Source organism: Zingiber officinale, chromosome 5A (genome assembly GCF_018446385.1).
Source record: "Zingiber officinale cultivar Zhangliang chromosome 5A, Zo_v1.1, whole genome shotgun sequence".
NCBI lineage: Eukaryota > Viridiplantae > Streptophyta > Magnoliopsida > Zingiberales > Zingiberaceae > Zingiber > Zingiber officinale.
The window spans coordinates 125,967,287-125,989,671 of record NC_055994.1 but is presented as its reverse complement, the minus strand read 5'-3'; the positions used below and the strand labels follow the sequence as shown (position 1 = coordinate 125,989,671).

Below are 22,385 nucleotides of genomic sequence, written 5' to 3'. Positions count from 1 at the left end.
CAAAGTGAATTAGGTGGGTTTTGGTTTTAGCAGAATGCAATGCTTTCCTAACCATTGAAATGGACATTTGAATCGAACCCATCCAGCAAAATTTTCTACGTATATATCCGCGTTACTCTCAGCTTTGAATGCATGACTAGACCGTATACTACTCTACGTGTAGTGGTGTATTCCCCCAAAGCAATGAAAAATATATACGGGTTAATTAAGACAAGTTAGATATATATTGATCACAAATTTGTCCTTTGCGACTACGCACCTTAATTGTATATATAAATGAGGAGCATGCAGCCGTTTAATTCATCAAGTTGTCTGCGAATTATGCATTAAGTTGCATGCATGGCGAATTTCTTGGCTTGTTTGGTAGCTTTCACGTTGCTGCTGCTAGAACACACAGCAATGTGCGAGCCGATCGCGTCATGTTCCCAGACCCCGTACCCTGACGTGTGCCGCTCCATCGTGACTCGGTCCGACTCGGAGTTTGAGCAATCGCTGACTCGGAACGGATTCCGTGACCTCCTCCTCCGAGCCACGCTCGAGTGGACCGTCCTCGCCCACCAGCGGGCCGTGGCGAGGAACCCGAGCCAGTTTGACGAGCTAGGGCAGGGGGCTTGGGCCGATTGCGTCGAGCTGCTGACTGATACGGTCGGTCACGTGAACCGGTCGCTGATTCGGCCGGGTGATGACGCGCAGACGTGGCTCAGTGCCGCCATGGCGAACCAGCGCACGTGCCGTGACGGTTTCCTCGAGCTCGGTTCGACGGCGCCGGTGATGGATTTGGACGGCGGAAACCTGACGGAGTCGATCAGTAACTTGCTTGCCGTTAACAACGAGATGCTGACCGCCGCCGGCGGGCAGCATAAACGGCGCCGCCGTTTGATGTCGCAGGGGTTATTCCCAAAGTGGGTGGCGGCGGCTGACCGGAAGTTGCTGGAGGCGTCGGACATGAAAGCGGATCTTGTGGTGGCGAAAGATGGCTCCGGCGACTACAAAACCATCACCGAAGCCGTGGCGGCTACGGCGAAGGTGAGGGGAGGAAGCACGGCGAGGTTCGTGATTCACGTGAAGGCCGGCGTCTACCAAGAGAACGTGGAGATTCCTAACTCAATGAAGAATTTAATGATGATCGGTGATGGTATGGATGCCACCGTCGTGACGGGGAGCAGGAACGTCCAAGATGGCTCCACCACCTTCAGATCGGCCACCTTCGGTTAGTTATAATTAATCGATCGATTTTTTCCAACGATATAAACTTGTTTAATTAATTAATTCAAAATTAAAAGAATCATAAAAGAAATAGATTTTCACACTGCCTTGATTTTATTTTTCTAATCAATCATTTCTAGAACTATTTGAATGTTTTTTCTCCCTTATCAACTAATCAATAATTTCTAGAACTATTTGATTTTACTTTTTTTGGTCAACTGATCATGTCCATGTCAAGGACGACTAGGCCAGTAACAACTTCGCGCGGCAACATGCACAAACTGTTTCAGAATTAGATAAGGCAAGCAATCATTGGTCGACCCTTAATTTGATCTTACAAAGTCAACATGCTGTTTTAGTTTCATCCAATTTTTCATCAATCTAACGTATCGATCTATATATTTATTATTTGTTCGTTTTGGTCCGGATTCGTTTAATGTTTGTAATTCAATGTAATTGATCAGCCGTATCCGGCAGCGGGTTCATCGCCCGCGACATGACGTTCCAAAACACTGCCGGGCCGGCGAAGCACCAAGCGGTGGCGCTCCGCTCCGGCTCCGACCTCTCCGTCTTCTACAGATGCAGTTTCAAGGGCTACCAGGACACCCTCTACGTCTACTCCCAGCGCCAGTTCTATCGCAACTGTGACGTTTATGGCACTGTCGACTTCATCTTCGGCGACGCCGCCGCTGTCTTCCAAAACTGCAACCTCAACGTGAGGCGGCCGATGAGCGGCCAGAAGAACACCGTGACGGCTCAGGGTAGGACTGACCCCAACGAGAACACCGGCATATCGATCCACGACTCCGTCGTGGCCGCTGCATCGGACCTCTCAACGGTGCAGGGGTCGTTCAGCACCTACCTCGGCCGGCCGTGGCAGAAGTATTCGAGGACGGTGGTGATGAAGACGGCGCTAGGGGGCTTGATTGACCCGGCGGGGTGGTTAGAGTGGAGTGGTAGCTTCGCACTGAGCACGTTGTTCTACGGGGAGTACATGAACACTGGCGCCGGCGCCGACACGAGTAGGAGGGTGAATTGGAGTGGTTATCGTGTGATCGATAGCTCGTCTGAGGCTGGAAAATTCAGCGTTGGAAGCTTCTTGTCCGGCAACTCGTGGATACCGGCCACCGGCGTACCTTTCACGTCGGGCCTATAAATTAAAGTAAAAAGTAATCTATCTTATTCACATATAAATTAAAGTAAAGGGCAATCTTATTCACATATCGTGCGATCGAGAGAGGCCAAACTGTAAAAGCCAATAAATTGAGGAGGTAAACTGTAAGATTATTCAGTCAATTGTATGATCCGATCTGTAATCATTGCGCAATCAATTATTGCAACCTGCATGTGATCATGTGGCTCCTAATTCAGTGCGCCGTGAATGAGATACGAACGAGCCGGTTCACTCGCCCCAGTCCATGCAACTGATATTTTAAACATATCCACACCGTCCCGGGCACATGCTGTCACCTTCCCCACTGACTCCCTATCCAAGTAAGCCCAACTACCGTACAGTGACACCAGCGCATCGTTGATTGCCACGGGTGCAAATCCTCCCATCTCTCGCCCGAAAATGGCGCAGCGAACTCGAGGAATATGCTCTTCGAGATCCAGCAGATCTCCAGTTGGTTCTTCAATCTCCTCTCTTCTTGTTCTTTCTTTGTTTTGTTGCTTGACCAGGATCAGGATGGGAACAGAGGAGGTGGTCGACCTTCTCGATCGCCACTGGTTCTTCCTCAACGTGCTAAAAAGCAACGACCCAAGACAGGCACCGCCATCATTGCGACCAACTCTCCCTTCTTCGCCGGACAAGACCAAGGCATTAGGAGTCGTCGGCACGCCGTGTCGTGTCAAAGCCGCGACTCGTAAGCTTCTCCGGGCGCCATCCATGCCGAATTCGACCCGGACTCGCCCTGAGGAATTATCGACCACCACCTGTTCGAGGAAAGTACTAGCCGTCAGTACTCTGGCTCGCGCTCCGTCGTTGCCAGTTTACTGCAACGACGACGACGACTCCATGCAACAAAACAGAGATCGATCGAGGTCGATGTTGGCGAAGAAGTCCAAACTCCAACGTTCTTCTTCTTCGGGGGTAATGATACTGATTGAGATTTGAGCCACAAAATTACACATTAATTTGTATCTCGACTTAGGCGTGCCATTGATTGAAGATAGAATTTGATTGTATGCAATCAATTTACATATTTTTATTTTTGACATCGGTGCTCTTTAATTATCAGTGGGCGACCTTGAATCCGAGCATTCCAAGATTCCGGCCGCCGCCGAGAGATCGACCGGCGATCCAGGGGAAGAAGTGGCGGAGCTACAGCGACCTAGAGTCCTTCGAGGTGCAAGGATTCAAGGACTTGGGGTTTGTCTTCGACGGGGTGGCGTCAAGTACTGGAAGCCTAGCAAATGTGATTCCGGGCCTGAGATACAAGAAACCTTCTGACGGTCACAGAGAGTACGGAAAAGGTCTTGTTACCCGGCCGTACCTCTCCGAAGCATGGTGGTTCGAGGAGAGAGTAGCTCATGCGCCGCCGAAGCTGGTGTGGGCAGAAACAATAACGGGGGCGGAGATGAAGCAGCAGCTCAGGTCGTGGGCAAGGACCGTGGCCTGCAATGCGCGGGAGAGGAATGCTGACAGCATCCACCATCTTTCTTTAGGCCTGCAATAGATCTTAGGTTGATTAATGGAGAGGGAATAGAACAGTGAGTAGTTCATATATAGCTGAACAATCATGTTAGAGTCGTTGCGTGCAAATAAACTTCAAATTTGTTATTCCATCTGCATAACGATGATGATCAACTGGTTCCATACTAAGAATTCTCGACTTCACAATTTGACTAGCAATCACTGAATTACTAAACTACGTTTTGCTGAAAAGATATATTGAAGCTTCCAATATTCTAGAGCTTGAAGAACAGTCTAAATATGAGACAATCTGAAAATCCAATCCATCTCTTAACTTTGAACCAGCTGCAAAATGACTAGAGTTGTTTTGAGTGCCACAATGATTATTCTTCTGGCGACAAGGCATTGGATGACAACATTGATTGGCTGATCCGCTGTCACTCTGGCATTTCCTGTTAGTCGGTGTCCCTGCTCTCATGTTCTGCCCTGTCTGATGTGTTACAGCAACGACCTTATTAGGCCATCGCACATTGATTGGCTTGAACCCACACAGATATTCAAAAGAGAAAGCTATAGGATTGAGCACACTCATCAGTGCCTTCTCAGACCAGCTGGTTAAACGTGGCTCTGATGAACACAGATTGAATCATTTGAAAGGGAATTCACATAATTTATACTTTTCATTAGTTTTTATCTTTGATGAAGTAATCGATTCAACTGCGATCAATACTCTCCTTCGAGCAAATCCAAACCGACAGCTCATGGATTCCCAACCTTGTCCTTCACTCCACTACTACAAATTAGCTCACCATTGACGCACCTTTCACAGGGACAACACTAGCTTCCAAGCTCCAACTCCGGCCGCATCACAATGATCTCCTCAATTCTCCTCCCCGCATTTGTTATCCTTTCCATCTCCACCCTCCTAGGCCGAGCAACCTCCGCCATTGCCGCCTCCGCCGCAGCACCGGCTCCCAGTACTACTGTCGCCACCACCCCGTCCTCGTCGGGCGGCGGTGGCCTCAACCTCACCTCCATTCTCGAGAAGGGAGATCACTACACGACCTTCCTCCGCCTCCTCCGAGATACTCGCGTAGGTGAGCAGATCGAGAGCCAGCTCAACAACTCCTACAACGGCCTTACCGTCTTCGCCCCCACCGACGCTGCCTTCGCCGGGCTGAAGCAGGGCACCCTCAACAGGCTCGCTACGCAGGAGCAGGTTGCCCTCGTGCTCTACCACGTCCTCCCCCGCTTCTACACCCTCTCCTCCTTCGAGACCACCAGCAACCCCGTCAACACGCAGGCCTCCGGCCACGGCGGCGTTTATACCATCAACGTCACCAGCACCGACAGCGGAGATAGAGTCAACATCTCGACCGGGGTCAATAAGACGCCGGTCAGGGACCACCTCTACTTGACGTTTCCGTTGGCATTGTACTCGGTGGACGAGGTGCTGCTGCCGTACCAGCTCTTCGGGCCGAAAGCGCCTGCGCCGACGCCGGGGAAGAGGCCAGGAAAGAGTTCTCCGTTGGAGGCCAAAGGACCGGCGGCGGAAGCCGATTCCGCTCCTGATTCTGCAGGTAGTTCGACGGTGGTGAGATTGGAATGGGTTTTGGCTGCGGCGGTGCTAGTAATTGGGAATTTGATTCTCTGGTGATAATTGCATGATCATTGGCTTATCGGGGTTGTGCTTTTGGCTGTTTAATAAGTAGTTTATTTTCCAATATTGGTTTCGCTCTCATCTTGTGAAATTCTGTCAATGATCAATTGATTGAACTCGTTCCTTTTTTCATTAAAAAAATGTATTAGTTCATGTGCATCAATGTAATTACTCATATGATATGTACCATAATAAATATACTGTGTTTGCATGATTGCACGAATGCTGTCGGTGTGTATAATTGTAGAAATGAGTTCTTAAAGATAGAGGATAGCGAGCGAGTGGAGGGAGACGGCGCAACCAATTCAATCATTAAGTACGCACCTACTTCTACATTGGCAGTGTAATTGCCGTCGAGTAGTAGTTGAGGAGTCTTCCAAGATAACATGGCTATTTGTGATGTTCTCTTGACAAAATGGATCTAACAGAATATTGAACGATCGACTACTTCAACAGTCAACTTGAATCTTATGGTGCCGTTTTAGTTATCCCTGATCAGTTGCTTTCTTCCTGAGAGGTTTTGTCAAAAAGGAAAGTGATGCCCCAACAAATCCAACCATGTTATATATATCATGATAGAATAAGCAACATTGCGACGAGAAGAAATTCCACAAGGCAAACAATTTAATTATAGTTTGTAGTTCCAATAATCGAGTGGGCACCAAGTGGATGGATGTACTCCAGAACCACAATCCACGGTTTAATTGCTGCAGGATATATACTGAAATTAAAGAAAGTTCAGACGAGGAACATTGGACATTCATTAAAAACAAAAAGGGAATAAAGCAAAGCATGGATTTACAGCACTGGTCTGAACATCATGAACGTGTGCGTGCGCGCGCGCGCCTCGATCGTCTTGCAAACTTGTTCCAAATCCATCTTCTTTCGCATTAAAATTCTGGTCTCAAGAATTGATGTTACCATTTACCTACAAAATTCATGGAAGTTGATTGCGATGAAAGTTGACTGTGCTCATCTGTGCTTGATTCCTAGCTTCTTCGCTTCCACTTTCAGCGATTTCAGGTACTTGACGGCTTCATCAAGAACAGCAGGAGTATCCATGCGATCGCCGCCGGGGATGATTCCTTTCAGCGTCTTCACCATCTTCTTCATCTTCTCCCTTTTCCCACTGCCACCTCCGGCAGTAATCGAAGAAACCTGCTTATTCTTAGACTTGGAGTCGGACTGCGACGAACAAGCGGTGTCCTGCGAACTGACGCCGGCCCAGCGACCAAGAGTTCTCCCCGTGCTGACCACGTCGTCGTCGTCGTCCTCCTCCTCCTCCCCCTCTTCCGAGCTCAGCAGCGCGTCGATGTCTTCCGTCTCTTCGTCATTGTCCCTGTACGCACTTTTGCCTGCCTCATCGGCGCGAGGAGCTCCTCCGCCGCAGGCGTCGAAGCCTGGCGACCCGAACTTGTGGGCGAGCGAGGGGTGGAACATCACCTGACTTCTGTGGTGGGTCTGGTCGAAGATGACGAAGTTCCTGGGGCAGGTCTCCGACGGCCGGAACTCAACGTTGTTGAGCGGGGCCGGGAAGTCATGACACTCGTAACCGGAAACAGGGGTGGCGCCGTAGGCTTGTGGTGGCGTAGCGCCGTAGTTGTAGTAGCCGCCACCCCCACCACCGCCCTCGGAATCATAAGCATAGTCTCCGTACTCATATGCGTCGTCGGGCGGCGCGTCGCCGTAATATCTTGGGTTCCTCTGCATCGTGAGCTCTGTGGGTGGGAAGAATAACTCGATGTCGCCGGATATTCAGAAAGAAACTGAGGCTGTCGAATCGAAACTGATAAAAAGGGATAGAACGGAGCCTGTAGATCAACTGGCGCTCAAACTACGTGACGGGCTTAAGCAACTGACGGAAGTACTCTGCCTATACACCATCAGAAGAACTTGAGAAGCAGAAATCGCATAACGAGAAGATCGCTGATAGACTGTACCGGGCAAACCTGCGAGAATTGACAAGAAGCAATGATCCTTTCATTCATTATAGAACCCCCAACCTTCCCCACCGGTCGATCTCCATTCCCTGTGACCTCAATGTGCATTCTCTGCTTTCCTCAGATCGGCCAACACGGAGAGCTGGAGAACCTTACCGGACTGCACTCGAGAACACGCCTGGTGTTGATCATCCACCGGACGACAACCACGGCATGCTGAAAGCGGTGCGATCCACGGATTAGAGACAGGAATAAGATATATATGAGGGGACCCTACAGTGTATAGGTAGATCGCAAAGTACAAGAAGCAGGGAAAGTGGCAGGTTGAAGGAGGTGCTCGATGCCCCTCCCTACGAGGTGCCTATTGGGAAGCACTGCCGTGGGCGCACTATATATACATATCTCGTCCGTCCTTTATGATGAGAGCCTCCGAAGACGAGAAGATATCATTGGCCCGCTTTCATTAAAATTGAGGCAGAAGCAGAGGCAATGACTACGGCGTGGAGGGAGGGAGGCAGCCATTAGCGAAGCTGTCGGCGTGTGCGTGCGCCCGAACGCGAGGGTTCTCCATCTCCGCCATTGCGCGTGCCGCTGCACGACACGCATAAAAGACGAAGCCTTTTTGCGCGTCCGCCGTGGGATCGTCGGGGGCGGAGGCGGGGACCGTCGGATGGGCGGGTGGTGGGGGGGGGAGTCATGATGGTGCGGTGGGGTGGCGCCATGATGGGCCGCGGCCGCGACTGTTGGGGGCGTCATGATGCGGTCGCTGGGTCGGGCGAGGGGAGGTGGAATTGGAAGGAGGGAGAGGAGCACGCGCGAGGAGTTGCCGTTTATGGCAGACCGTATCGGGCAGCTGAGGACTGTGACGGTCATCAATGTCGCGGTTCCCCAGCATGATCTCGCCCTCTCTCGCCACTATCATCGTAGCCTCGTCCTTGTGCTTCGCAGACGATGCCGTCTCCCGTTGTGTCCCCAGCTTTTTTTGCCCCATAGAAATACCGCGTCAACCTGATAGGACGGATGAGGTCGACATGACGTTGGTTATCTTATAGGCCATGGGGATACCGGGCCGATGGGTCTTGGTCGATACCGTTTGTCGCTGGAGGTAAGTGGGCTGAACTGGAACGGCCTGTGAGGAGCCCAATTTACTAGTTCGGGCCCACATAGTTCGCCGGCCACACTCGAGGTGGATCGTGAAGTAAAGTGGGATCGATCGCAGTTACGGGAGACGACCAGCAAATTCCTCTTCTATTGGTTTGTAAGAGGTTCCCTCTTAACTTTCACATTCTGTGAGAATGAGAGCCAATAGAAGGCCGTAGTTACTTGTCTGGTGTCTTGGCCCGTATATGTGATCTAATTTCTTCCATGGGAAAGTCGCCGGCTTCGGCTTTCAATTGGACTCCCCGGGCATCCGGGCCATCTCCACCGAGACGTCGATGGCGGGGTGCAGCAGCGAGAACGTCCCCGCCGGCCATCCTCCTTCCACTCCCTATGGCACCTTCATACCTCATTCATCGCCGCTGCCGACAGCTCCTCCTCTTCCTAGCCCTCAGAAGGCGCCGCTGCCGACGGCTCCTCTTCTTCACTACCCCCCGAAAGCACCGCTGCAGTACCAATCGACTCCTCAACCAGCCGGAGGCTACCACGCTATTCCAGGTTGGCGGATCATTCGAAATCACCTGTTTGTTTGTTTTCTGTGTGCTTAAATCTTCCATCTTTCGTACATCCGTGAAAGCCAACCCTAATTCTCAATTTTCCCCTCTTTCACTTTTGTTTCTCAATTTCTGTTTCAGTTGGGTGCCAATTTCAGCCGTTCCCTAACGTAGTAGATGGGATCCCCATGAACGCGAGGGTGCCTCCCCTCCCCTTCTGCGGCATTGGCGTCGGCTGGGTCTTGTAAGTCGTTTTCTCTTTCCTTCTTTAATATTTTGTTGTCTTTGATGCATTATGGCGGTCGAATGGATGTCTTTTTCATGATCGGAGTGCCAAAATCAGAGAAGATGCTGTGAGATAGAGAGATATCAGAGACGGACAGAGAAAGAGGAAATTATAATTTATTATTGCTTAACTTCTATAGTAGTACATGATGCACATACATCATTGCTGGATCCAAATTATAACTTGGTCATATAATTACTTGGTTCATCTGCCGCCAATAGTCTAGTTTTTGCATTCTTCCATTGAGGCTGGGTCTTTTATGACCATAGCACAATATTTGAAGTTGAGATTAGATGATTGATAAGTTATTATACATGTATGCGAATTATGTGCAGTTATGATAATTTTTGTAACTAGAATTTCCGGATGCTCATACCTGTGTTGTTACCCTGTCAAAAATATCATTTTAAACAAAATGTAGATCGAATCTATTTACTGGAAAAGTAAACTTTTCTTTGTTCATGATTACTTTTTGTTAGAAAAAAAACTAGTCTACCCCCCTTGTACCAGGAACTTATGCAACAAAACAGCACATAAACTTCATTTAGAAGTTTGCAGACGAGCTTAGTTTTGGATAAATTCTTAAACCACCTTTATATAAGTTTGTATGGGAAGCCATGTTAGTCCGATATGGGTATTCTAGGATCCCGTTGTTGTCCATGTTGACATGGGGTTTGCTCCGCTTTGCTTCTTAGGTTGTAAAAATGTTTCAACTTTGAAAATTTAGAAATTACACTTCTTGCCGCCTTAACAAAAAGCCAACTTAGAGATACATAAACAATATAATAAGATAATTTTGATTAAGAATTATGGGGTTATTTGGGAGGAAATTGTGGACAGGGCCGGCCCTGAGGCATGTTACCGGGGGCGACGGCCAAGGACCCCTAATTTTTAGGGGGTCCCAAATTTGACATACATCTATAATATATATTATATATAATTATATTGTTTTAATAAAAACCCTCCAAAAAAAATTTATTGGATTAATAGAAAAAAAGAAGGAAGGTAAATGATCATTTTTTCTCTTTCCAAGATTTTATTATTTGTACAACTCTTTCTTTATTAATTTATTTACAGAAGTCATAAATTTTTAAAGAGTAAAGTATGAATCATGAACGCTAATTTTCTCCTTTCTTCTCCTTTGAATCTCTTTAAATTAAATTAGAAAAGTTTATTCTCTAATTGAAATTTTAGTTTCATCAATATTATCATTCATCAATATATAAACTTACAACGTAAGTTTCTTATTGTCAATATTTAATATTGATTTTTAATATTGTATTGGAGCTAATGTTTTATGATTTTTCTTATAGATTTGAAAGAGTTAAAATAAATCATCCCAATTTTAATCATCATAGAATATATTATATCGATTCCTTTAAGTATAAACCAAGTTTTATTATTCTTCAACTATTATTTTCACTACTTGTGTTTATTTCATTGTTAGCTTTGTTGCTGGTTTTATGTGTTTTATTTTAACACTTGAAATTAGTAGTACAAATATGTTTTCAAAGAAATATCAACCTTGGAGTCAGAAAATAAACAAAAAAAAAGAGTGGAACATATTATTAAAACTCACAAATGTATTCTTTGTAAGTTTTTTAAAGCTAGCTCTTCAATTGAAGATTCAATTGATGAATTACAAGAAAAAAGTCATGAAGAACTAAATGATCACACAATAAATGAGCAGCAATTGAGTAATTAAGAAGAATTAAATGATAATACAATCAATGAATGAGAAGAATTGAGAGGAAATGATGATTATAATCATGCAACGAATGAGCAAGAAAAATTGAGAGAAGATGATGATAATGATTTGCATATAAATAGCTTGACAATTTTATATATCGAAAATGAGGCTCTAGAAAAATTGATTTTGAAAATCTTATTGATGATTTTACTTCTCAAAATAATAGAAGATATAGATTTTTTTCAATGATTATTTCATATTTATTTTTTTTATTCATAGGTATTACACTTTTTGAAGAAACTTAAGAAATATATTTTGTATTGTACTTTTTGAAGAATCTTGAGAAATATATTTTGTATGGAGTTTATCATATTTTAAATGAAATATATTAATTTTCAAGTTTTCTTATTAAACTTATTCAGATTGTATGTTAGTATAATTTTTTTCCTATAGAGATCCCATTTTTCTTTTCGCCCAAGGGCCCCGAAAATTCAGGGCCGGCCCTGATTGTGGAATCTCTTTTTGATTTTTTGGCTTCTTTTTCTATCTTTACTGCATTTATTATTTACTTAATCTTTGTTTATTATGATTGACACTCCTTTTTTCTTAAAAGGTTTGTAGTAGGATTTCTGTTTGCTTCAATTCCATGGTATGTTGGAGCGTTCATCTTGCTATTTGTTGCTCAAGACCATAGGGAGAAACCGGGATTAATTGCATGTTCAATTGCTGTAAGTATGTTACGTTATGAATCTGGAATTATAATAGTTATTTGTGTTTTTCAAATGTTTCTAAATTTTCTTGTTTCACCTCACATCATATTAGAAGCATTTGTAGGCTATTTTTAAAACCTTCTGTAATTTGAAGTCTCCATGTGAAATAACCAAATTTCAAGTCTTGGGATGGTAAACCTAATTACTTTTTTGCTGAGATTTTATTTTTAAAAGAGAACATATTTTTCTTATATATTCAGATTTCATGAACTTGACGCCACTTAGTGGTGGTGAAGTTCTGTGATTTGTTGTTAGTCTATCTTGAGTCACATATGATGATGAAAATGGGGACTTCCATGGATAGAGATCGTATAAAATAACTATGGATATCCATGACATTTGTCACAATCAGATAAACATCGCAAAGCCAATTCTTTTGCTCAGGATGTCTTGTTTATGTATCTCTTATTTAAACATATTATAAGAATTATTTTATCTCATATTATAAGAACAGTTCTCTTCCTTATTTTCAAGAACTTTCACTTTGAACAGCTGCAAGTCTTAGTGCTGCTATTCTTATTTTCGCAGGCTGGCCTGACTATTCTATCTCTGCTTCTGAATGCCTTCAACTTTCATGTGTTCTGGTAAATTCCACAACCGTTTTGGAAGTGTATATTTGACATCATGCACTGAGCGCACCGTTGTGTATGTATAACTTTCATGTGTTCTATTCTTATGCATTAACTTCGCAGTGTCTTATATTATAGTGTGAAAGAAAGATACTGAGTTGTATTTATGAGATTTGATTAATGTTTAAACATCAGATTTCTTTCAACCATGAACGTGAATTTTGCATTTCCGATGGAGTTTAAAAGTTATATGAATTTTGCCGTATAGACAGAGCGACCTTTTGCTAGTTTTGACTTGTCTGGTTTAGATTTTGCTCGTTTTGACTTTCTTTATGGATTTGGAAGGAGGATGTTGGATGAGGATCAAATTCCTCAGAATTTACATAATCTTCCACTCAATATGAACATGGAAAAGTGGATAACTATTTTGCGTGATATATTTTTCTTCTCTATTTCTTATACGGTAGTTCAGATTAAATTTTTATTTATTATTCTGCTCTGTAAGCGTGAGCTTCGCTTGTAATTGTAGAAGTCAATCAAGTTGCATTTGGATTTATTTATTCTTCAGTTATTATTCATATACGACTAATATTGATGAAAAAAAGTCGATTTAATATAGTTTGAACTTTTTAGTTGTTATCTCTGAATTGATTTTCAAAACTCATTATAGTTTTAAAGTTTTTTTTTTTAAAATAAACATATAGCATAAAAATATTCTAACATAACTTGCTAAAATATTATGCATTCAAATGACATCGAATTAACTGTCGGTCATCACTAATTCACTTTTACATCCTAATTTTCCTGAATGCTGACGTGTCACTGAGCAACTATTTATTTATTTATTTATTTAAAACTCAGACGAAAAATACTTGACTTAGCCCTCGTGTGACATGCTAATCAATGTCTACGTCAACCACCAACAACTCGCCAATTTATCACGACCAGGCATTTATAATTTCTTTTTATTATTATTATTATTATTATTATTATTATTATTTAATTACCTTTGAAGTTAGTAAATAAATTATATAAATTAATAACAAAATTAGTGTATGCTAATTTCCATCATACAGATTGTTTTTATTAAAAAAAAAATTAAACTGATTATTCCACATCCCTGCTATGATACGACAACTCAATATAAATTATTATTATTATATAGATTTACAACTGAAGCAAGAAATGCAATAAAACAAAAGAAGAATTATAGATTGCATTGAACGTCAAAAATCTTAATATATACACAAGAAAAATAGACATTAAAAAATTGTGAGAGTGGAGACCACTTGCTTAGTCCAAATCTACTAAACTACTCCAAATAACAACCATTAACTATTAAATAGAGAGACATAAAAGGACCTAAACTTTAAGTCAAACGATGAAATAAATGCATTCCACACCTTTGGAAGAGAACAAATTAATGAAGGTAGATGGAGTGCATCATCGCAAGGAAAACATAACCACAATTAATTAATGCAATAAATCTGATTGATCAGAATTTGACAAGCTAAAATGAATTATAATATATACATGTAATTAATATATAAATATAATATTATTAAAATATCCTTGATAATAATTTATAAAATATATTTTGACCGGTCAGGTTTTAACCATTTATCACTGTCCTTAACTGATAAAGCCTATTGTCACATTAAATCCCAATTAAGAAAAATCTAATTTCAAATCTAAAACTTTAATAACAACTTATAAAATCCTTTACCAATATGCAACACAAAATTTCGATCATAATTAAATTAACACCCTCAAAACATATTTTAACTTGACAAAAACTATTCTTAACGTTTCACAGCTATTAATTAACACACCATAGCTAGGCTTGGACCAGCATCTAGTGGTCCAATTCAAGTCATATTCTTCTTCCTCCAGCTAAACAATAAGCTCAATGTATAAATATATATATATTGTCATTTGTCAGCCCAACTCGCACAAGAATCTGCGTTGATTAATTATGAAATTAATGTGAATTTAATTCCCAACAATCATCTAGAAAAACCACGTGCATGAAGATGCATCCTACACGCCACTCTTATTTTTCGGGTTTAATTTCATCATTAATTAGCGTTTTAACAGCAATTAATGAGATAAATAAAAAAATTAATTGATTTCAAATCTATTATTTTAAACAGGAACGAACGACTGCTCGTTGACCAGATCCACCAATGGTGGAGCAGCTGGAATTCATTTAAGAGGAACCGGAATTATTAATCTTCTTTAATTTGGAAGAAAGGCATCCTCAGAAATTGAACTGGAATATGAGACCAAAGCCAAAGAATTCAACCTTCATGATCTTTCACCGTTGACTTTGGACAGCTTGGAGTAAATGAGTGTCCTTCTTCGGTCAACAAAAACGATCGACGAAGAAGGAGAAAATAAATAAATTTTATTTTGATTTTGATTTTAATTTTAAAACAGCTGTTTTATTTGTTTAGAGTCTATCACGCTGCAAGATATTTTTGAAAAATCAAATTAAATTAAGAATCTATTATCACATAAAAACATGGTAGTGTATTATTGAAATATAGAATAAAATTTAATATGTTTTTAAAATTTAATTTCCTCCAACTTGTTGAAATAAAATGATTAGGAAAATAAAATTAAAATTAAAATAAGCAAATGGTTAAATTATGTTCACGTTCCCGCCGCAGCTGTCGCTGGTCGCGCCACGACCCATCGCGACGTGACCGCGCATAATAAACAGGGTCAAATCCGTCGAATCGCCCCTGTTCCCATTGAGCTTCAGGAACCGGTTTCCATGCCCTTTCCTGTCTTCTCCCGTCATAAGTGATGTAAGCGTGCGTCATAGACGCGGTTTTAGCCAGCCGTATGCTGGGCCCCTCGAATCAGGAGGCGGGGAGTTTGGTGTTCCCTGAACCGGGCAGTGGACGGATCTGTTCCTAGATTTGACTAGATATTTACGGTACCTAATGAGGGCGATCTCTCTCACGTGGAATCTGCCGACCCGACCGGAACTGGTCGGATCGAGCCTAGATTCCCGAACCATCTCCGAATCTACCTCATAAATAGATTTCGATTTTCCTCTCGCCAATCTCTACGACGACCTGAATATCCAATGGGAAAACAGGTATAAAATCGAGTGAACTTCTCTCGAACGTCTCGTCCCTCAGTTCTCTATTTAATGCCATCTCCATCTCCCATTCAAAGACTTGGCCACTTCTTCAAGCCCCTCTCTCTCGGGTCCTCCTTTTTCAACTCCGTTCAACACCCGGCTCCGGCGACCATTGACTGGTCTAATTCAGGCGAGGCAACCCGCGGAGACGGCCCTGTTCTTACATGGACACAAGCGGCGGAGGCCCGGCAGTGCTCACCTTGGACACCTCGGCTCCGCTTTTCCTCGCCTCTTCTTTAGCCGTCGCCGCCGGCCGCGGCCGTGGAGTTCTCAACCGCAAACCGCCTTCGACGTCGCTGACCTCCGGAAGCGAGATGGATTTCTTCGCAAACGAGAAGAAGACGACGACGGCCACTACGGCAAGTGTGGATCATCCACTCAAGGTCAAGAAGGAAGACCTGACCATTCAGGTTATGCATCAATCGTTTACTTTGTTAATTCTTTCTTTCTCCATTAAACTACGTACGTACTCCTGATCAGCGGATCTATTTACCGATTTAGACTGATTTGCACCTTGGCAACACGGGATCTAGTGATGCTTCAATGGTCGATGATGGCATGTCTAAAGAAGATCGTAACGAGGTTAGCAATTATCTTCTTCTTATGATCGATTCGAATTATGTATATATAATGAAGAACTTTATTTTCATGAGTATGTGCATGTATGCATGATGTTTTCCAGCTGGTGGCCATCCAAGCGGAGCTTGCACGAATGAACGAAGAGAACGAGAAGCTGAGAGGAATTCTGAGCCAAGTGAGCAACGATTACAAAGCCCTTCAGCTGCATCTCGCCACACTCATGCAACAACGAAGCAATAACTATTCGCCACGGAAAGAGGTAAAACGTCCATTAAGATTAGATCGATAACTTTATCTGACTGATGGAATTGACATACGTGTTCCAGGCTATGAAAGAAAAGACGATTAATGATGGTGGAGGAGAGCTCGTCCCCAGGCAATTCATGGATCTGGCTCCGGTTAATTCTCGGTCGAGCTCATCGACGGCGAGCCCTGATCGGTCCTTCTCGCCGCCGGAAGTAGGATCGGTGGGTTTGGATCCCAGCAAAGCCTCGTCGTACGGTGATCAGCAGGCACAAGAAGCCACATTGAGGAAGACTCGTGTTTCTGTCCGAGCTCGGTCCGAAGCTCCCATGGTAGATTTACGATTAATTTTTTTTTTACATATTTTAAACAGCTGCGATAAATTCTCAATTAATTGTGATCTATTGCTTGTAGATCACTGATGGATGTCAATGGAGGAAGTATGGGCAGAAGATGGCGAAGGGAAACCCATGCCCTCGAGCTTACTACAGGTGCACCATGGCCGCCGGTTGTCCTGTTCGCAAACAAGTAATTATGAGTACTGTTTAATTGGTTTAATTGTTCTAGTTCATGATGGAGGTAGTTTCTTTGTTTGATTCGCTGAATTGTTGATGATTTAGGTGCAAAGGTGCGCGGATGATCGTTCCGTGTTGATAACAACCTACGAAGGCACTCACAACCATCCCCTGCCGCCGGCGGCGATGGCCATGGCGTCGACCACCTCCTCGGCCGTCTCCATGCTCCTCTCCGGCTCGACGTCCAGCGCCGACGGAATGATGCTCGCCAGAAATCTCCTTCCCTGTTCGTCGAACATGGCCACCATATCGGCCTCCGCGCCTTTCCCCACCGTCACGTTGGACCTCACTCAGCCACCAAGTGCTAATCCTCTGCTGCAGTACCAGTTACGGCCGCCGGCCGTTGCCTTCCCCAGCGTCGCCCCTGCCACCTTCGCATCAGTCTTCGGCGGCCAGATGCAGTGCTACAACAACCAGTCGACGTTCTCCGGGCTGCAGGTGTCGCCGGAGACTGTAACGGCGGCCACCGCTGCGATAACTAAGGATCCGAACTTCACCGCTGCCCTGACCGCCGCAGTCAGGTCCATCATCAGCGGTAATAATCAGGCCGCCGGCGACGGCGGCGACGACGTCAACGCCGGCCAGAAGTAGCAACGTACAGATCAAGCCAAGGAAAAATTACTTTGTTTCTTTTTGGCACGTCGATTTCTTTTGTCTTCTGGAGAGAAAAGGACGCGATACCAAACCCACACCGTAATCGTGTAAATTATCGTCGAATTGTTATTACCATACGTCGACGATGGAATAAAGACGCAACTGCTGCATGAAATTATATTGATGTACATCTCGATGTTGTTCTGTAATGGTTTGTCTTCTCTGTTTGAAAATAGTGGTTGATGGACAGCGAATTAGATATGTGGATTGAAAGGATGAATCTGTGGACTTCGTTGGTCATCGATCGTCTTCCGCGGGGCGAGCCCTTGACCACCGTTCTACACCGACTCACAATTATCTTTTGAACCAGCCACAAACCCAAGTCATCGTTCTGGTCTTCTTTAGGAATTAAAGAATTGCATCCCGATCTATCGACAGATTATTCCTCATTCTGGAAGGAAGGGTTTTCTAGAAGATGGGCCTGATTGAAGCTGTTCTTTCTCCTCACAATCCATTTCGATACCTATTGTTTTTGTGTGAGATCATGATTCGGTGAGTAGCGAAGAGCAAATGTCAGAAGATCGTAGGTGACACGATGGTGAGAAGGCTACATACTCAACGAAGGGGCTAGAAGAACGGGTGTCGAAATTGAATTTGGCGCAAGCACTCCGACCTCAACTTAACACAGGAATTAGGAGAAGACGAAAACAATAGAATATTCAAGGGGTTCAAGTTATAGTTATACCCTCTCGTTTCCCCGTGCTCCGAGATGGATGCCTATGATGCCCACGTCTTCTGGAATAAACGCTATGTTATCCATGTCCTTCGGTATTAAATGACTATGTTTTTCACGTCCTTCGGAAGATAATAATTGCGTTGCCCGTGTAGGATCTAAAAGGACTAGAAGGAGTGAATAGCATGCATTATTTTTTTATTTTTTTGAAAAATAAAGAATAGATAGCAGAAAAGGAAAAAAAAATAATATTAACACTTTTTCTTTTACTTGATTTATAGCTCGAAGACTATGAGTCTAAGGCTTGTATTTGCTAAGTATTTTAGTTAGACAATTCACTATAAGTTAGATGATAATACAAATGAATTGAAATAAAGTACACAAATAAAAATGATATTGACAACTTGAGGAATATAGTAAACTTGAGCTCCAGTCGTTGAAACAACGCTTCGGTCATCGAAATAGTACGGACAACGGACGAGTACAAAAGTTATAGCGAATGATGTTTTCAGATATTGGTCGAGTCTTCGTTCTTTTATATCTTCATCTAGGCATCTGGACCGGTTTCGACCGCCCCCATCAAGCTGGCTTGGTGTCACCTCGCTGAAACTCTATCCATCAAAGTTTATCCTAATCTAGATGTCTGGACTAGTCCCGCGAGCCAAGAAGTTGTCGTGTAGAAGCTAATCAAAGTGTGTAAACTCAGCTGCACTCATGGCTAGGTTTGGGTTCATCCAGGCACCTGGACTCACTCTGGGCACCCAGACCTAAGCGCCTGGACTCTTCAGGGGCGCTTGGAAGTCCTTTTCTGGTCAACTTTCAAGTTTGATTTTCTACACCATAAAGTTAGTACATCACACACAAGATAGCATTAAAATGAATTTGACAATTTCGGGACTGTCCGATCCTGACATTAGATTTCTCTGAAATCCTTGGTCGAATTGAGACCTACTATTCCCTTAGCGGGGAATGCATCTTCACTGGATTTCTCTCCTTCATTGCTTACCTTCACTTACCATTTGCTATTTTTCTTGACTCTAATCTCTTAACCCACCAAGTCTTCCTGTCAGATGTCCAATCTGGACTTCAGTCAGTTGTTAGGTCCCGCAGATCCAACTGTACTTCTTGTCAGATATCAACATATCTGGACTTTTGGCCAATTATAAGGTCCTCCAGACTTAATTAGACTTCATCCTGGTGTCAAGTTCTATCAAGTCTTTCAATCATGCACACTTGGTAAAATAGATTAGAACGCAATATCTAATTTTAACCTTTTGTCATACATCAAAATCTGAGCTTGATTATTAGTGCTAACTGTACTAACAACGTAATGTGTAAGTCCCGTCCGAAGGAGTCGGGTGACTGAATCATTGGAGTCAGACGACTAATCTAAGGGAGTTGTGTTCTTGTCTTCTTGAGCTAATGGAGTCGGGTGAATGAATCACTGGAGTCAGATGGCTAATATAAGGGAGTTGGGTTCCTGAACAGATGGAGTCGGGTGACCAAAATATTAGAGTTGGACAATCGATTTAAGGGAGTCGGTTGACTAAAATATTAGAGTCAGACAACCGATTTGAGGGAGTCAGGTTCTTGAGCTAATGGCTGAGCTGTTGGAGTTGAGAGACTAGCTATATTTCTGACCTAATCTGATATATCCGATTTACACCAGGTTTGACTATTGACTCAACAATTTGACTCTTGACCCAACTTTGCCACATGTAGGATCTGATATCTGTCACATGACAGGCCTCCCTCTCAAGTTTAATCAAAAGAGGCTCGAGTCTGACTAATTAGAATAACGGGTGAGTGACCCGACCCTCATATAGTACTCGGGATTGCCGTAGTAGCCCCACTTTATTGCCTTACCTTCCATACGCCTTGGTAATAAGCAAGTCAGGCACCATTAATGAGGGAGATACGTGTGATTGCATATCAGAGTCATGATTGGTCAGATCAGCCATTAATGCAAGCTGGTCCGAGGTTGACACATGGCAACACCATGCCGAGGAATCAATGCAAAGTGTTGGTACCCCATGATAATTTTGATGTGATCAACAAAGTCAGTGATCCTGTTCAAAAGTCGATGAGATGGAAAGCTGGGGATGTGGATGTCTCGCTGACCGCTTGTAAACTCCGCTCCACCCTGTAAGATGGATGATGTCAGTACCGAGCCAGGGAAGGGGTCCCCAGCATTGGCCCTCCGACGCTCAAGTCAGTCACTGATGATGATGTAGAAGGCGAAGCAACAAGAATGAAGATTGTAGCCTAAATAGTGTATATCGCATACCTCCGTCGATACTTGGAGCCCCCCTTTATATAGAGCTCCTGTAGCGCACATGCCCGCTCCCCAAGGCGGGGATGCTTCCCAAAGTTTTTCCTGAAAAGACTTGTCAGTAAAGTGTCCCTGACACAATACCTTAACAAGCCGAACATATCTCTAATGTAACAGTAGAAGCTTTCGTCATACAATCTTCTGGTTAACCATACCTGGTGTCAGCAGTACTAACTCCCAAAAGGATGTCGATGGATAACACAGGGGGTCTGCTGCTAGGCCGAGCGGAATAATCGCTCGGCCAGAGTTTCGCAACGTCCGTACTACGTCCGCTCCGCCATTACTCCGCTACGACTATCGAATCCTGTTGTCGGGCCGAGCGGAATAGTTGCTCGGCCAGGATATCGTATCCTCTTGGAGTCCAACACCTCCTTAAGCGTCGGCTATTCGGCGCATCTCCCTGAGTCAAAGGTAGGGTCGGATCGGGCACCTGATCGCCCGACCGGCCGATACACTTATCGTTTGTCTGACCATATGATACCTGAACATTGACCGCCTTGACTATGACCCCCATCGTGGCTACTATCCCCCGCAGGGTGGGCCTCTCCTTATCACCACATCAGTCAAGTTATGTTCTGTTGGTATTTAACCCTGTGTCTAAGTGTGCATGAGTTTAGAAGCATAGGAAGTCGAGCGGAAGACGCGGCTAGTGAGAAGGATGACACGGGAGAGAGCTAGCGGGTTCGGTGCGTCTGAGGGACGAGGTGCTGTGGAAGAGTACATCGGCGGACGAGAAGGATGCGCGCAGCAGTCTGAGGGACGAGAAGCCCGAGCGGAAGGCTGCTCGAGGAGAAGACCAGAAAAAGGGTTCGGGTGAGCCCTATTTCAGTTGGCCGAAATCACCCAAGCGATCGGAGCAGCAAAAGAGCACAACGTGACTGTAAGAGCTGTTGGAGGCGCCTTCAAAGGAAGTTGAGGGTACCTCCACGCCTTCTGTGGAAGGTGCCTTCCAGCCGTCTTCCATGGCTGGAAGGCGTCTTCTATGAACAGTATGAAGGCGCATTCAACCAGGCAGATTTTGTCTTTGGCAAAGGATAAACTTTTATCCACTGGCGCCTTGCTGGAGGCCCCTTCCAGCCTTATGGACGGCGCTTTCCAGCCCAGGATAATATTTTCCAAGGACTATAAAATAACCCATAGACCTAGGAAATAGAACACAACACTTGTAATTAAATCTTCTTGAGTTCTTTTCTATAATTGAGTGTGCAAATTGCTGTAAAGAGACTTCTCCTCCTGAAGGAGAGTTTTAGTACGCTTTTAATTTCCTTGGATTAACAACTTCCTTGGTTGTAACCAAGTAAATCGATTGTGCCTCTTTTTATTTATTTAATTTTTGAATTCCGTTTATGCAAGTGTTAGATTTAATTATGCTATAAAAGTTCGAGGAAAGTTCATTTTTGATTGCAGGGCTATTCTCCCCCCTCTAGACAGCCACTACCGGGACCATCACAAAGTTATTGTTGAGATCTTGCGGATTCAAACGTGTGATTTGATGGTTCAGCGCAGCAGCTTGCCATTTTTCCCTTTGAGATCCGACAGTCGAGATTTGAGTGCTTTAGTTTTATTAGGTTTAACGAGGGTAGAATCTCGTCACTTTCTTCATCATCTTCTCTGAGTTCCAGTAGCGACGATTTTTTGCAGCACCGTGAACTCCTTTTTCTTATAAGTTCCTTCACCCTCCCAGCGCTTTGGGCCATGTTATGTCTTCCTTCTCCATTCTCGCCAACCTTCTACGTCGTCCATAGTGACTGAAAGCATCTCCACTCT

The 22,385-nt window shown here is 44.0% G+C and overlaps 5 protein-coding genes across 6 annotated transcripts; 4 read left to right on the top strand and 1 right to left on the bottom strand.

Moving 5' to 3' along the window:
* The first annotated feature begins 294 nt into the window (after positions 1-294).
* Positions 295-2,533, top strand: LOC121981638 (pectinesterase-like). Its single transcript, XM_042534249.1, has 2 exons — positions 295-1,210; positions 1,671-2,533. The coding sequence occupies exons 1-2, from the start codon at positions 340-342 to the stop codon at positions 2,360-2,362; spliced, it is 1,563 nt and encodes a 520-aa protein (XP_042390183.1). The 5' UTR covers positions 295-339; the 3' UTR covers positions 2,363-2,533.
* A 1,519-nt stretch (positions 2,534-4,052) lies between these two features.
* On the top strand, positions 4,053-5,697 carry LOC121981639 (fasciclin-like arabinogalactan protein 6). Its single transcript, XM_042534250.1, has one exon. It carries the CDS (start codon positions 4,713-4,715, stop codon positions 5,496-5,498), a length of 786 nt encoding a protein of 261 aa, XP_042390184.1. The 5' UTR covers positions 4,053-4,712; the 3' UTR covers positions 5,499-5,697.
* Positions 5,698-6,400: 703 nt separating this feature from the next.
* On the bottom strand, positions 6,401-7,797 carry LOC121981636 (transcription factor bHLH144-like). Of its 2 annotated transcripts, none has more exons than XM_042534245.1 (2): positions 7,442-7,797; positions 6,401-7,374 (listed from the first exon to the last, which is right to left on the bottom strand). In XM_042534245.1, the coding sequence occupies exon 2, from the start codon at positions 7,209-7,211 to the stop codon at positions 6,474-6,476; it is 738 nt and encodes a 245-aa protein (XP_042390179.1). In that variant the 5' UTR covers positions 7,212-7,374; positions 7,442-7,797; the 3' UTR covers positions 6,401-6,473. The 2 variants fall into 2 exon arrangements, with proteins under 2 accessions (XP_042390179.1, XP_042390180.1); XM_042534246.1 differs by having other exon boundaries at positions 7,451-7,797.
* A 948-nt stretch (positions 7,798-8,745) lies between these two features.
* LOC121981637 (60S ribosomal protein L18a-like protein) lies at positions 8,746-12,614 on the top strand. The gene is made up of 4 exons (XM_042534247.1): positions 8,746-9,097; positions 9,235-9,337; positions 11,683-11,797; positions 12,368-12,614. The coding sequence occupies exons 1-4, from the start codon at positions 8,878-8,880 to the stop codon at positions 12,425-12,427; spliced, it is 498 nt and encodes a 165-aa protein (XP_042390181.1). The 5' UTR covers positions 8,746-8,877; the 3' UTR covers positions 12,428-12,614.
* A 2,966-nt stretch (positions 12,615-15,580) lies between these two features.
* Positions 15,581-17,814, top strand: LOC121981635 (WRKY transcription factor 6-like). The gene is made up of 6 exons (XM_042534244.1): positions 15,581-15,972; positions 16,064-16,144; positions 16,245-16,400; positions 16,468-16,716; positions 16,799-16,912; positions 17,005-17,814. The coding sequence occupies exons 1-6, from the start codon at positions 15,727-15,729 to the stop codon at positions 17,548-17,550; spliced, it is 1,392 nt and encodes a 463-aa protein (XP_042390178.1). The 5' UTR covers positions 15,581-15,726; the 3' UTR covers positions 17,551-17,814.
* The last annotated feature ends 4,571 nt before the right edge of the window (positions 17,815-22,385 follow it).